The 13,701-nt window shown below is 35.4% G+C and overlaps 1 protein-coding gene across 2 annotated transcripts in view; it reads left to right on the top strand.

Moving 5' to 3' along the window:
• Positions 1 to 13,701, top strand: part of LOC123308225 — a 50,227-nt gene that overhangs the window by 26,637 nt on the left and 9,889 nt on the right. For both annotated transcript variants that reach the window (XM_044890800.1, XM_044890801.1), the window contains 4 exons: positions 2,213 to 2,348; positions 3,429 to 3,774; positions 6,885 to 7,157; positions 11,580 to 12,871. In XM_044890800.1, the coding sequence (XP_044746735.1) occupies positions 2,213 to 2,348; positions 3,429 to 3,774; positions 6,885 to 7,157; positions 11,580 to 12,871 (2,047 nt within the window). The remainder of the gene's footprint in view (positions 1 to 2,212; positions 2,349 to 3,428; positions 3,775 to 6,884; positions 7,158 to 11,579; positions 12,872 to 13,701) is intronic.

Raw genomic sequence — 13,701 nt, 5'->3', positions numbered from 1 at the left:
AGAGAGATCAAGGTAACCTACTCCGTCCTAGTCCTGCAGTGATTCGTATTCGTTGTTCCTTGTTTAAAGCAGACTTCTGACGCCTGGTTTTCTGGTAAGCCGAGACCAATCGCCAGAAGCTCTCGGAGCCTTTCCGCTGTGAACCGTGTACTGTTGCATTGTGTTTCACCTGAATCAACCCTGTCCTGATTATTAAATTTTTAACTGAATTTCTGATTGGCCTCTATATCGAAAATCACTGAAAGTGCTCGGAATCGAACCTATCGCTGAACTAACCGATTGCAGCAGAGGCTTGGCTCTTTCTGAGACAACCGGTTGTCGTAAATTTTGTGTTTACCCCGTACATCCCTTATTGTCTCAGATGGAATCAAAGTGACCGCTTTTAATTACTGTCAAACGGGGTGAACTAGATCAACCGTGTTTATCTCGTAACTCAGAGACAAGACCCTAAATTGCCGCGAAAAAACTCTGTGTCTACTGTTACCTCCTAAGATTGCTAACTTGTGCCTTGGATACAATTCCTGGAGGTTAGTTTTCTGACAAAAAAAGTTTTGGTACTCCCTCGAAAAAACAATTTTTCAATTGATCAACTTCAATTATATATGTGGCAATAACTATGATGGTTATCCTCACCTAAACTTATGTAGGTTACGTATAAACTAGTTGAAATGTAGTTCCTCATTTTAAACTCAAATGTGCCACCATAGTTTTTCAGGAAAAAAGTAAATGTTACATCACTCAAAAGTGATATTTTGATTGAGTCTTTTTAATTTGAAGATTTGTTTCACTGTGACACTTTCCTAAGTTTGAAGAATGTTTAATTCTGGCCGCCTTGATAAATTTCATTTCTGTTTTCTCATTTTAAGTTTGTGCAGCATCAGCTGTGTATTTCTTGACTTTAAGATCCTTGTATGGAATCTACCAATAAGGGTAGATCTACGGTCTTAAGTCTTCTCTTCTATCTATATACTAAAATATTATTAAGAGGCAATAGAACGGTTAGTTAGATCTTCCAATAGAGGTAGATCCACAGACTTAATAGTTCATTCAAGTATACTTCAAACAATGATTATGATATAATTTTGAATGAAATTCATAGAAAAAAATTCTTTGATTTTACTTCAGGTATTTGTTGAATTTATGAATAGTTAATTTTTTGTGCTATTGTAAAATGCCTCACCTGAGTCTCCCGTAAAATTTCCTCAACCAAATAAGGTTAACCTTCGATTGTGAAACCGGACGTAAGAAATGATAGTATCACAGATTTTATTGGTATGGGTAAAATGCGCCATGAAAAGATATTTGACGCGACGTAGGCCTCGTAAACGTAAGCGGAAGCAGGCTCGTGTAGGCCCAGAAATACACTTTCCGAAGTGAGGCCTCATGAAGCTGGTATGCCATTCAATTACATCATAAACATAACAACATAAATCTTGAATAGAAATATAGACTTAATACCTTATATTTTTTCAGAAAACTGTGAACCTATTTAGGTAACAAGTTTTAGAAATTCATTTAAAAAACTCATAAAAAACAATATACCTTATGTGAATTCACTCTTTCTTCAACAACATTCTCACGAGATGGTGAAACATAATTATCAATGTCTACTGGTTAAGAAAATTTCAGTCCGAACATAACATGCCCTCTATTATTTTTCCACAGTGGTAGTTTTGAAAATAAAGAGGATTGGACGTCTCTTCACAGTTTTATTATAATTCGTGAAAGAATGGATATCGAGGGGATTTTATGAAACAAATAGATGAAATGTGATGGGCAAAGTTCCCCCCTAAAAAACTTCTGACACATGTTTCGAACTTCTGGTCTTGATCGGTGAAGTAGGTACTGAAAGGATGAGCAAATCTGGGTGGCAAACCAAGTTATAATGTTGATTATCCTTAATTCGGATGTCAAGCAAAGTTAATTTGTTGTTGGATACGCTACCCGGTGTGGCTCATCCTTGCACCAAAGAGTTGATACTCTTTGCTTGCACTTCCTTATCGATGAGGGCCAAGAGATCGAAAGACGGTTAATTTCTTTTTTTAAGGGGCTTTACGACCGTCAAATTTCTCCTAATTATTCTTTTCGAGGTTCACCCATTTTTCGTTCTCGTTAAAATCAAGTTCATATGCTTATGATTTTTCATAAGAACCGAGATATTCAGAGTGTTACGCTTCAAAAGAGAAGCATGTTATAATATTTGATGTTTCAGTTTAGAGGAACAAGAGTACCTTCAATTTCTCTTGAGGATCACGGAAGATATTATACGTAACGACCTGTACAGTAATAAAGAGATGAAAAAGGTATTTACGAGCCATGTTAAAGCAAACAGCAGTAGGTTAGAGTTGGTAAGTTATATTTTTATCTTTCCTAAATGATCGAATGTTGTTATTCTCAAATTCAACCTTTTGTGTATCGTAGAATGTGCATCCTCACAATAGTTTTCAATATTCTTCTGAAAGATCAGAAATAACTCAGTCATGAAAAAGCAAAGAATGTTCCTTTATAGTTATATGAGGGGTTCAGAGCTGAAGTGAACCAAGTCCATGCAGCCTAGCCTTGAGATGAATGGCTTAGAAGTTGTTTATCACCAATTAATTCAAAAGAGACTTCTTTATTTATTATTATTCTTATGTGAGCATATGCTTACATTCTATTCTTTTAAAATCGCTTTTGAATTAATTGGTGATAAACAACTTCTAATCCATTCATCTCAAAACTTTGAACCCCTCGTATATTTATGAATGTCATACCCTTCACGGAAGCACATACATATGTCATGATCGCTTCATTCAATAGCAGTGGACTTATAATAGTATTTTATACGAAGAAAAAATAATTCACCTTGCATATCGGTTTATCCAGTTGACTCCAAAGCGCTTGAAATCATCATGTTAGACTTTAGCTTCGAAACGTCATGGATAAAGTTTCAGTTTTTATTGATGCCTAACAACAAATTATTTTTCAATAGTTTTACAATAATGTTTCACTGCGAAAAGAACTGGTCAGGTTTGATCCACATGTTGCTTGTTAGACTCACAAATACCCATGAAAAAACTTGACGACTGCCATTCGTTATTCTGTACTAAATTACTTACGATAACATAAGGGGCGCCTAGGGTAGCCATCTTGGGCCTACGTTAAACTTCATATTCCTGTGGTCCTGTGTTGTCGGTTTGGTACCATACCATTAACCATTGGGTATTAAAACTCAGTGACAGTACTTATACTAATGGTAATAAGTTTGTTTTTATTGATTTTTTTCAAAATCGATTACTCCACTCAATAACTGCCTTTCACTATGGAAGCCAATTCAAGTATTCACGTCAAAACATGTTCCCTTTCTCGCACAACTATACTATGCTATGCTATACTATGACTACAATCTTGGTAACTATTCAAATTTCAACTTTCATCCATGTTTACAGGATCGCATGCTTCTAAGGATTTACGAACTGATGAAAGAACTTAACATACCTCTGGGCCTCGAAACAGAAGAAAATGCTAGCGCATCTTGGACAGACATCGAAACAGCGATGAGAGGTCTTCTATGTCTGGAAAATATAAAATCACAAGAAAACCAGAATAAATTAGAAGAAGATTTCAAAAATAAGACGCTGGCTAAAGAAAAATGCATTTGCTTCGATCTCAGAGCTACATACCCCGTGAATGTCCCTAACAATGATAAAAAGGGGGATGAAGATTTGAAAAACGAAGGTTATACTCCCACAGATAAATTCAAAATCAGCCTAGATCGTCTGACGGAACATACAGGTGCGTTTTTGAAGGATTTGGTTAGACAAACACCCACGAAGGAGTATTAGGTCCATCAAGGAGAAAAGCCATCAGTGGCTCAACAGAGATATTTATATTTTCAATTTGAAAAATTTAATTTATCAACTTACATAGAGATAAAAAATCTGATTTCCTACAAAACTTTCTTCTTTCACCTCTATCCTAAAACAAATTAATAATGGCATTTCCTTCATCAAATTATCAGCTAATCGACCTATACTATCATCTTTTCAACAAAAAAACTGTTTTTGATTCACAGAAATTATGGCGAGTTACAATCTCGCACTGTGTATTCGAAGTGTATTCTATAACAATGTCAGAATGAGCAGTATTATTCAATTTATTGCAGGTCTGAATCAAAAATTAGAAAAAATGTCCTTTCCATTCATTGGTCTGAATTACACTTCTTTTATACAAATCAACTTGCAGCCTACAGCCCTGCAATATCTTCAGAAATGCAACGTACGTTGCAATGGTAGAGCTCACTATTCGAAAAGCAGAGACCTAGAGCATACTATCTAAGAATAGTTGATAGAACCAAATAATAATTCTTTTCCGCTTTAGCCCAGAAAGAAAGATATAGCCATTTTAAGTTTTCATAATGAGCTATGCCACTCCTAGAAACCAGACACTGATGTTTTTTCAAGCATTTACCCCCGGTTTCATGAAGCTCGATCGGGGAATCAACGCTTGATTGACAGATAAACGTCAATTTGTTTTCAATCAATAATTCAGTCATAAGAATTCGGAATTCAATTCTCGAATCAAATTATGATCTATATACATCTATTCAATGATTCTAAATTGCTTCTTGTTCAATATATGTAGGAATGAAAAATTTTTTGCGATTTCGTTTTTGAAATCCAGTGACTGTCAAATTGTTGATCGGGCAGTAAGAGTTTTATGAAACCAGCTGTAAATATAACATTTTAATCTTGGCAATGAGCTATTATATTAGAAAAACAAGCATAAACTGCATAAACTCACTTTTTCCATACTGCAATTTCGTAGGCGATAAATATTGAATATTCTTCTCTTGATTTATATCATTTCTCATTGATTTAAATCATTTCTTACAAGAGTTTTCCGATTCAAGCATAAGCTTTCATTTTCATATAAATAAATGAATGATATTTCTTTGCCAAGTTGACAGACACAGAGCACTATATACAGGGTTCTGTAAAACGTGCAACAAATATTCAAGAGGTTATTCTTTGGATTATTTTAAGGATATTTTATCCTTTGATTCTTTTTGAAAAAGCGCTTCATTGCGAAGATATAGGGCGCAAAAGACTGTAACTTTTTGGAACAAACGCTACCTCAGCTCAGTAAATTGGTGAGAAAAGCGGACTATATTTCTTGCGGTTTGAAGCTGGAGCGAAAGCGAAATATATATGAAAAAATTCAAAAGGGAATAAAATGCGGTCAACAGAGATGACTTACCAAACAGCGAACTGTGATCTCTTGGGACTCTGCTCCAAATCCCAGCTCTTCATGGGGACCCTTGGCTGCAGAAAATCTGCTCCAATTTTGGTTTTATGCGGTGTTTAAAACACAAACTAAATGCGAACAAAAGCGAGTGTAATGCGATAGAAAATCAAAGAACTTCGAAAACTCAAATGCACTATTCGAAGCGGAAGGCGTTCGAAGAAACTTCATATGTCTTCGTGCGAATTTTGCGTGATAATAAAAAGTCACCCATGTTGACATAGTTTGCGCGAGATTTAAATATTTAGCGATTGCCTCAGCCTCAAATTTTACTCTTACAACAAAAGGGACCGAACACTCAGTTTCTGGAGGATGTACCATTGGCTAGGAGACAGGAAATGTGGTTTATGCATGATGGTGCACCAGCTCATCTTAGTGTAGTTTCTCTAGAGTTTTAACCAGTAACATACGCAGATCGCTGGAGTGGTCGAGGTGGACCTAACGTATGGCCTGCTCAAACCCCGGACATAAACCCCCTGGATTATTTCCTATGGAACCATCTAAAGTCATTAGTCTATACTCGGCACGTGAAAGATGTGGACGATTCAAGAGATCGGATAATTGGTGGGTGTGGCTCAATAAGAAACGACCCTGGTGTTTTTGAAAGAGTTCGCCGATCTATGGGAAGATGGAATGGTTGCATCCGAGCTGGAGGTAGCCACGTTGAACAATTGTTGTGGTTTGAGGGATGTTACGTGTCATTTTTAGTGGTGAATTGTTATTTGTTGAAAATTTGCTTCGTCCTATATCTTCGCAACAAAGCGCTTTTTCGAAAATAATCAAAGGATAAATTATCCCTAAAATAGTCCAAGATATGTAACCTATTGAATTTTTGCCGCATGCTTACCTAACACCCTGTGTAATGACAACAAAATGCTATAAAACAACAAGCCAAATCTAAGGCACACGTAATGTGTTTTAATTCTGTGCTTCTTTCAAACAGATTTGAATTCAGCCAAAGTAGGTATCCAATTTTTCGAATCCTAAATTTTTTATTTTTGAATATCAAATTACTCAACAACGGCGCATTAAGCGACAAAATATGAAGAATACTTTTACCCTCCGTAACGCTCAAATATTCCTCTGTGAGTTTTCAATTTACTTTTAAGAGTTGGGTTGGTTCTTTGAATTTCTTGTATTTTATGGAATATAATGGTCATAATGAAAAAACTGGAATATGTAGGTAAAATTTTGTAATCGGATAAGATTCATCACATCAATGAAATACTATATTCCAATCAATAAAATCGGTTGTGAGAGATAACTGAAAATTAAATTTTTTTATGGATATTGAATTCAATTGCCTGCATCTTTTCAGCCGAGCCGAAATGAAAAAATATTAAAGAAAAAAATTGTTTCATTCGACCTGAGAAATCTTCAGAAATATTTGAGAAAGACAAAGACTCGCCCTGTATAAATACTTCTATAGCGAATTCCAGTAGGTTCTAGGGGATTTCTAAAAACCTCTTAGTTAAGTGGAAATGAATTTTTTCAGCCTTTTCCATTTCTTCATAATACTACAGTAGTTTTTTTCTCGTGGCTTCAGTTTCCATTTGATTATAGACATCCTATATTCATTTTTGAATTCGCTTTACCCGCAGAACCGCCAAGTTCACGGGCAACTTGTAAAATATCGACAAGTTTCTCGAATTTTGGAGATGTGGATATTCTACCTGGGTTTGAATGCCTTGAAACTCCGAAAGTTTCGAAAGGTGTGCTATGTGAACTCTACAGGAAAGAAAAACCATTGCCCAGATCGATCAAGACGATTTGCCACTGTCACTTAGCCAAGAAAAAACCCAAAATTCGCAAGCACAAAATCAAACGACACAAGAAGATGAAACATAAAGAGAACATAGGTCAAATTGAAATAGGTAAGTATGGCAAATCTATGAAAATATACTATTAGTAGTAGTTATAATTTTCCATATATTGATATTCTTCCGTCAAACTGAATTAAAATTGAATAAGTGAGAAGACCCCAGGTAGAACGGTGTTGTCTCGAAGACGTCTTCATTAGGTCTTTATTGGTCTTCGACGTCACTCGGACGTACAATAACGTCTCTGAGACGTCAATTCATGTACGCTAGTAAGACGTCGTAAAATAACGTCTCCGAGACGTCAATTCAAGTGGGCTAGTAAGACGCCACACAAAAGACGTCTGAATAACGTTATTCTCAGACCACTCTGAGACTTTAGACTTTAAATAATATATAATTAATAAATAATTTTTTTAAGGTTCGATATATATCGGACAGTTTGAATATAGATATGAAACATAAACGGATAACGTCCGTTAAATTATAAATCGCTATATTCATATCCTTTAGATTCAAGGAAAATGAAATTATTTGCAGTCAAAAGCCTGAAAAAAATATGACTAGCTATCCTGTTCCATTTATCCTATGTAAATGCATGTGTTAACGCCTTGACAATTGATCTTTTGCTTCATTTCCGTTAGTACATAGTCTTGAAAATGACTTTTTCTGACACACTTTTTCATGATACTCAATACCAATAATACCAACATCTTACACAGCCTCGACGACCGTAATGGCAGCGCACTCGGCTAGGATGCCGGAGGTAGCGGGTTCGAATCCCGCCGATATCATAGGATGTTTGTGGGTGTATTGTACCTAGGATTTCAAATAATGTATGCTGATATGCTCGAACACAAGGCCAGGGGGAAGAAAAAAAAACATGTTGGTTTATGTTTCATTTTTATCCATGAAATTCTAAAATTTTCTGAAAAATATTGACGTCCTCAGTACGTAAGAAAGACGTAAAAGTACCGAATAATCGTCTTCCAAATTCGTCTTCAAGACGTCACCGTAAGACGTCTTCAGGCTGTGACATATTAACGTCACCATAAGGTTTCACTGACGTCACCAAGTTGGTCACCATACGTCCGAACATGACCAACCAAAGACGTCTTGAAGACTAAAATTTCTACCTGGGACGTCTTCCACACATCCGTTTATTATACTGGATCGCAAAATTAATCGAATAAAAAAAATTTGCCTGAATTAATTCTTGAATAACTTGCGGATCTTATCCCTTTTGAACATGTGTGGTATACACACGTAGGCAGAACTAGGGCGAATTTCACACTTTTGTTGCAATAGCACAGACACTGCTTTAAGTAATTCTAAGTAGGTATGCCCGAAAGTATGGGGGACATTTTTCAGGCTCAGAAAAATACTCGATTTTAATGAACATATCACAATACTGCCGTTGCCGATGTTATTCTTGAATTTGTTTGTAGCTAATGAAGTGTCATTGCATTATTTCCTTCGAACTTTGGTTTTCTCTTCAAAAACTAATATCGGTGTAAATAAAAAAACAATTTTATCAGAAAAAATAGGGATTGAAAAAATTGGTTACTGAGAAATATCATTTAAATTTCAAATATTTCAATGAATGTTCAGGATCCAATTTATGTAGTGATTCAAATAAAAACATCAGAAACCTGTCAAAAATGATATAAATTGGAAAAAAATTCATAAGTTATTCGATATTCAATTGAGGCGAATATTTGTCAGTCTGGTTAATTTTGTGGTCCAGTGTATTTTTAATATATACGAAATAATCCAAATTTCCTCATCCAAATCAAAATTGGAACTGGAAAATTAAAGAAGTGATTTCAAAAAGGAAATTATACACATTTCGCTAAAACAACATCATCTTCAGGAGGGTAAAGATACAGAGTATGTTGTTGCTGAATGAGTCATACTAGTTGAAATTGTTTAATTATCTTTCTAATCTGATACCTAATGGATGGTAGGAAGTAAATTCAATCAATCTACAAAATTGAAAGAAGAAACTTATATATTCATTCATTCATTCATTCATTCATTCATTGCTGTATCCCGTTACCGGGAATAAATCTACAAAAAAAAGAAAAAAACAAATTGCGAACAGACTTGTCATTTCTTAGGGCTAGTTGCGAGTGTGCCCTCCTGTGACTAAAGAGACCCAACCGTGACAACTTACCCTATATCAGGGGTGGCTAACTTAATGAGACTTAAGATCGAATATTTACTGACGAAAGCCTGCGAGACCTACCAGTTATTAAACTGTCAACATTTTAAATGAAAAAGTACATTATGGGGCGACAATAGAAGCATCTGTCTATTCCACGTATTACTTACAAATATTGCCACTATCGACCGGTTGGCACCACTGCCCTAGACAATCTTTAAACTTAACAATCTGAATTTTTGAAAGCTTGATAATCTGCTATCACACCTCGAAGATTTGCAGGTCCACAACAAGTGAAACTGTAAAACAAAATTCGAATTTTGATTAGATACTTGATATCCAAATTAGCCAAATCAATGTAGTGAAATGTTTTACATCACATACTTACATAATGTATTATGATCAAATGAAGCCTGTTTCGTAACATGAGTGCAGTAAAAAGTTTCTCAATAGAATTATAAGATTTTTGGGGTACTGAATACGAATCTGATGTTTGCTGCCTCATAGCAGTGTACCTACCCTACCGGCTGCATATTGTCATTGTTTAGTGTGCTGCAATGTATATATGCTGTTGCAACGCGGTAAAGCATGAATATTCAAATTATCGATGTCAGTTTTATTAACAACATTCGAGTCATTCCTGATTTCAATCATTTCATGTAACAATTTTGTTCAAATTTGTTATTTGCATTTTCTGCTTGCCAATGATCTCCGTCTCATCAAAGTTAAAAATATGTAAAAAATCTCTACTATGTTCGGCCAAAGCCGTACAGTTTTCTTTAGAATTGAGTGGGTTTATGTGGACTTATGTATAGTACTCGTGTACTATATTTAATGAGGTAACCTCTATAAATAGTGAAGAGTGATGTTTTTAGAAGGACTATAAAATGAACTAAAACATAGATAAACTGTATTAATGGCCATTTTCATTTGAATATGATTTCTGGCATGTGGCCACAGTGGATAGACCAATCTTTAGGCCCAATTTCCAATCCTTGTCTGCAGCACTTAGTATTCTATATTTGCAATAACGCGTCAAATGTATTTCAAGTCGTCAATTAATTGTCTCTGAATTATCGGTGTAGACTAGTGAACTAACGTACCTCCGCAGAAAACAGTCTAGCGGTGTTAAATCCCACAATCTTGGAGGCTAAATCCAAACCTTCCTTCAACAAATCACTGATGTAGCCATCTTAGCCGTCATCATTTTCAAAGAAATAAAGACCAATGATTCTACCAGTCCAAAATGCACACCCTGTATAACCTAAACGAAGACCCCTCAGGCAATTCAAACCTCTTGATATGATTATGAATCCACCTTGATGACCTTAGTTTATGATTTCTGCTGGTCGCATTCTGTATATCCTGTATATTTTATAGACCATATTATTTGAAATAACCAAGTTATATAGGGTGTTCCAACACTATAGTGAACTAGTGACGTCACACCACGATAGAGTAGACTAAAATACTATAGAATGACACCAATATTAGTATCGAAAATGTGCCGTTTCCAGAATTTTATGAAAATACCTAAAATTGCCGATTTCCGAACTATGATTTTAGCTAATATGTATTTTCACCCCTAATTGAAATTATTTTGAGTATAGTTAATAGAAAACATCAGAAATTTTTTTTACAACTTTTATTTCTCAGAATTAACCACCTCTAGTACAAATAAATCTTGAAAAATGATGAAGTTTTAATTAATATTTACTGAGGGTTTCGAATAACTGCCCAGAATAATTTTGATTTCGGTTGAAAATACAATAATCTAGGATTAATATGAACTAAAATCGCTATCCTTAATCAAAAACTGGCCCTTCGATTGAAAAAAATAGTTCGAAAAACGTCAATTTTAGGTACTTCCATGAAATTCTAATAATTTTGGAAATGGTATATTTTCGCTGAACTAATGTTAGTTGATAGTAATTTGGTCTACTCTATCGTAGTGTGACGTTTGATTCACTAGTTTTGGAATACCCTGTATAGTTGCGACAGGGAACCTGAGACACCTGGTATATACTTTGGAAAGAGTACAATACAAATACATCTCCTCCATTTAAATAAGAAAAAACCTAAGTTCCTCACTTCTGCTTATATCATGGTGTATCTGATCTCATACAATCTACCAAACACTAAATTCAGATTCAGAATCCAAAAATCTAACTATCGAGAAGAAACTCCAGCAATTCTGTTACGAAAATCACAATTATAAGAACCGATTTAGTGGCTATCTTGATATCTTCATGTGATAATTTCAGTCGGGTATTTTACCGTCATTTCAATATACCACCTCTTTTACTATTTTCTAGGTATTCCATCAACAAGAGACCGTAGAAAGTATGAAACGGAAAATATCCAATGTGAAATATCGACATTTAAAGATAATGATAAACCAATTATAATATCTCTTCATGAATGTAAGGCGGAAGAGCCCATTAATAAAGTCGAGAGTAATGATCTCGACGGAAGGAACCCCAAGAACGATTATATCTTAATTCAAGGGCCCATTTACTTATTGAAAGCATTTCTTGAGGAAAATCCCCAATTACTCATGGCGAAAGAATCACCTTTCGTGAAGAAAGTGGTACCTCCTTCGGAAATTCCTCTCAAAGCATCGGAAACACTCAAACCTACGTTGGAAAATTCAGGAAAAATGAAAGAAGTCGAAAAGGAATCAGAAGATTTCGTGAGTACCGATGAAAAATTGGAACCTGAATGTTTTCAAGAAATCCAAAATATACTTGTAGAGTTGACAAAAATGTCTGTGACAGAGATTCCGTCAGAAGACCTAGGATTAGATTATTTAGATATGAAAGATGGCTGCGGTAAAACTGAGGTTCCAGAAGGAACAGAGATGAACCGATTGTGCAAAGAAACGTGCCCGCATAAATCGATGTGTAGTAAGCTACGTCTAGCCACGTTACATACAATGTCTCCGAAAGAAGACAATTTATGGAACGATGAGTACGATTTGACACCTCAAAAAGATTGCCAAGAGGAACCAGTGGTACCAACAATTATTATGCAAGATTTCCTGACAACTAGAGAAATTCAAACGGAAGATATCCCGCATAGTCCGACGGTAGTAGGAGCAGCACTTATTTCTTACGACGACTCATCTGAACTGGAACACCCAGACGCTATAGAAGTTGATTCACAACAATCTGGGCCCAATAAAGATGTGGAGCCAAAACTTAGCGAGGAAAATAAAGAAGACATACAAAAAACATCACCAGCTAACGATTTTTTTGCATTCGAAAAAGAAATAACCGAACCGACAAACTACAACATTTTGTCGATGGCTACGAAGCATCTGGATGAAGGTACGGATGCCAGAAATCATCTCTCAGATGTAAAAATACCAAAAATACCAGTGGTGAACTCTTACCAAACTAATGACACATTGCCCACATTAGCATCAACTGCAACGGTCGAACGTACCAAGCAATTCCTAGAGATTGAGGAAGAACTGCAGAGGAAGAATGTTAACCCCCTTTTTTCTATTTTGAATGATTATCAAAATATTTCCAATTCCAAGGATGACAGCGGAGATATTAGACATCACCGGAAAGTGTCTATCCTAAAGAATCCCATAGTTCAGGTAGATCATCTTTACTTTCCTTCACCTAAGGTTTATACAGGGTGTATTTGAAGGAGAGGTTTTTTTTCAACAGACGGTAGAACTGGTCAAAATAATAATAATAATAATAAAGGTCCTTATTCAATCAATTTCCTGGGAACAAAATACAAACTCGTACAACACTAAAAAAATTGAAAAAGCGTTTCACCAAAAATCATCTATACACAACCTTCAAAATGACAAAGTGAGAATAAGCAGAATTATCGCAAAGCAGTGGGAAAAAACTTATCTCCTGATTCGTCCATGTGGTTTCGTTTAGGATATTGGCTCGTTCGATATTTCACGTGGCAATGAAAATGGAAACTTAGGATTGCCGAATTGTTCTCATTATTTTTTAGTAACTTACCCAATTTTATGGAACGGCTCATTTCGATGCCAACTGACAAAAGAGACTTAGGACACAAGTGTAAAGAATAGGATAATACAAAATCTTACCAATAAAATTCGGGCATAACAATCTTCTTGTTCGAGCATTCCAACAATCGTCGTAAAAATGGGATGAAATAGGGAAACACTTTTCAACATAACATAAGCACTCTCAAGAAACTGCCTCGATTTTCTTTAAATATTTTTTTCACCCTAAATTGCACGATACAAAAATTATGATTCTCTCAAAAGTGACCTGATGCATCTAATACTATGAACTTGTTACTGAACCATTCATTGTCCAGCCGACTTATTTTGATGAGTTCTATCTTCTGTCAAAAAAAGCCCCACATTTGAAAACACCCTGTATATCTTTTGATTAGGCGGTTGAATTATGACTCTGCTACTGTATATGTATCACTCAG

This window comes from Coccinella septempunctata, chromosome 2, assembly GCF_907165205.1.
Source record: "Coccinella septempunctata chromosome 2, icCocSept1.1, whole genome shotgun sequence".
NCBI classification, from domain to species: Eukaryota; Metazoa; Arthropoda; class Insecta; order Coleoptera; family Coccinellidae; genus Coccinella; species Coccinella septempunctata.
The sequence above is the reverse complement of the archived record's forward strand: the minus strand, read 5'-3'. Positions and strand labels throughout refer to the sequence as shown.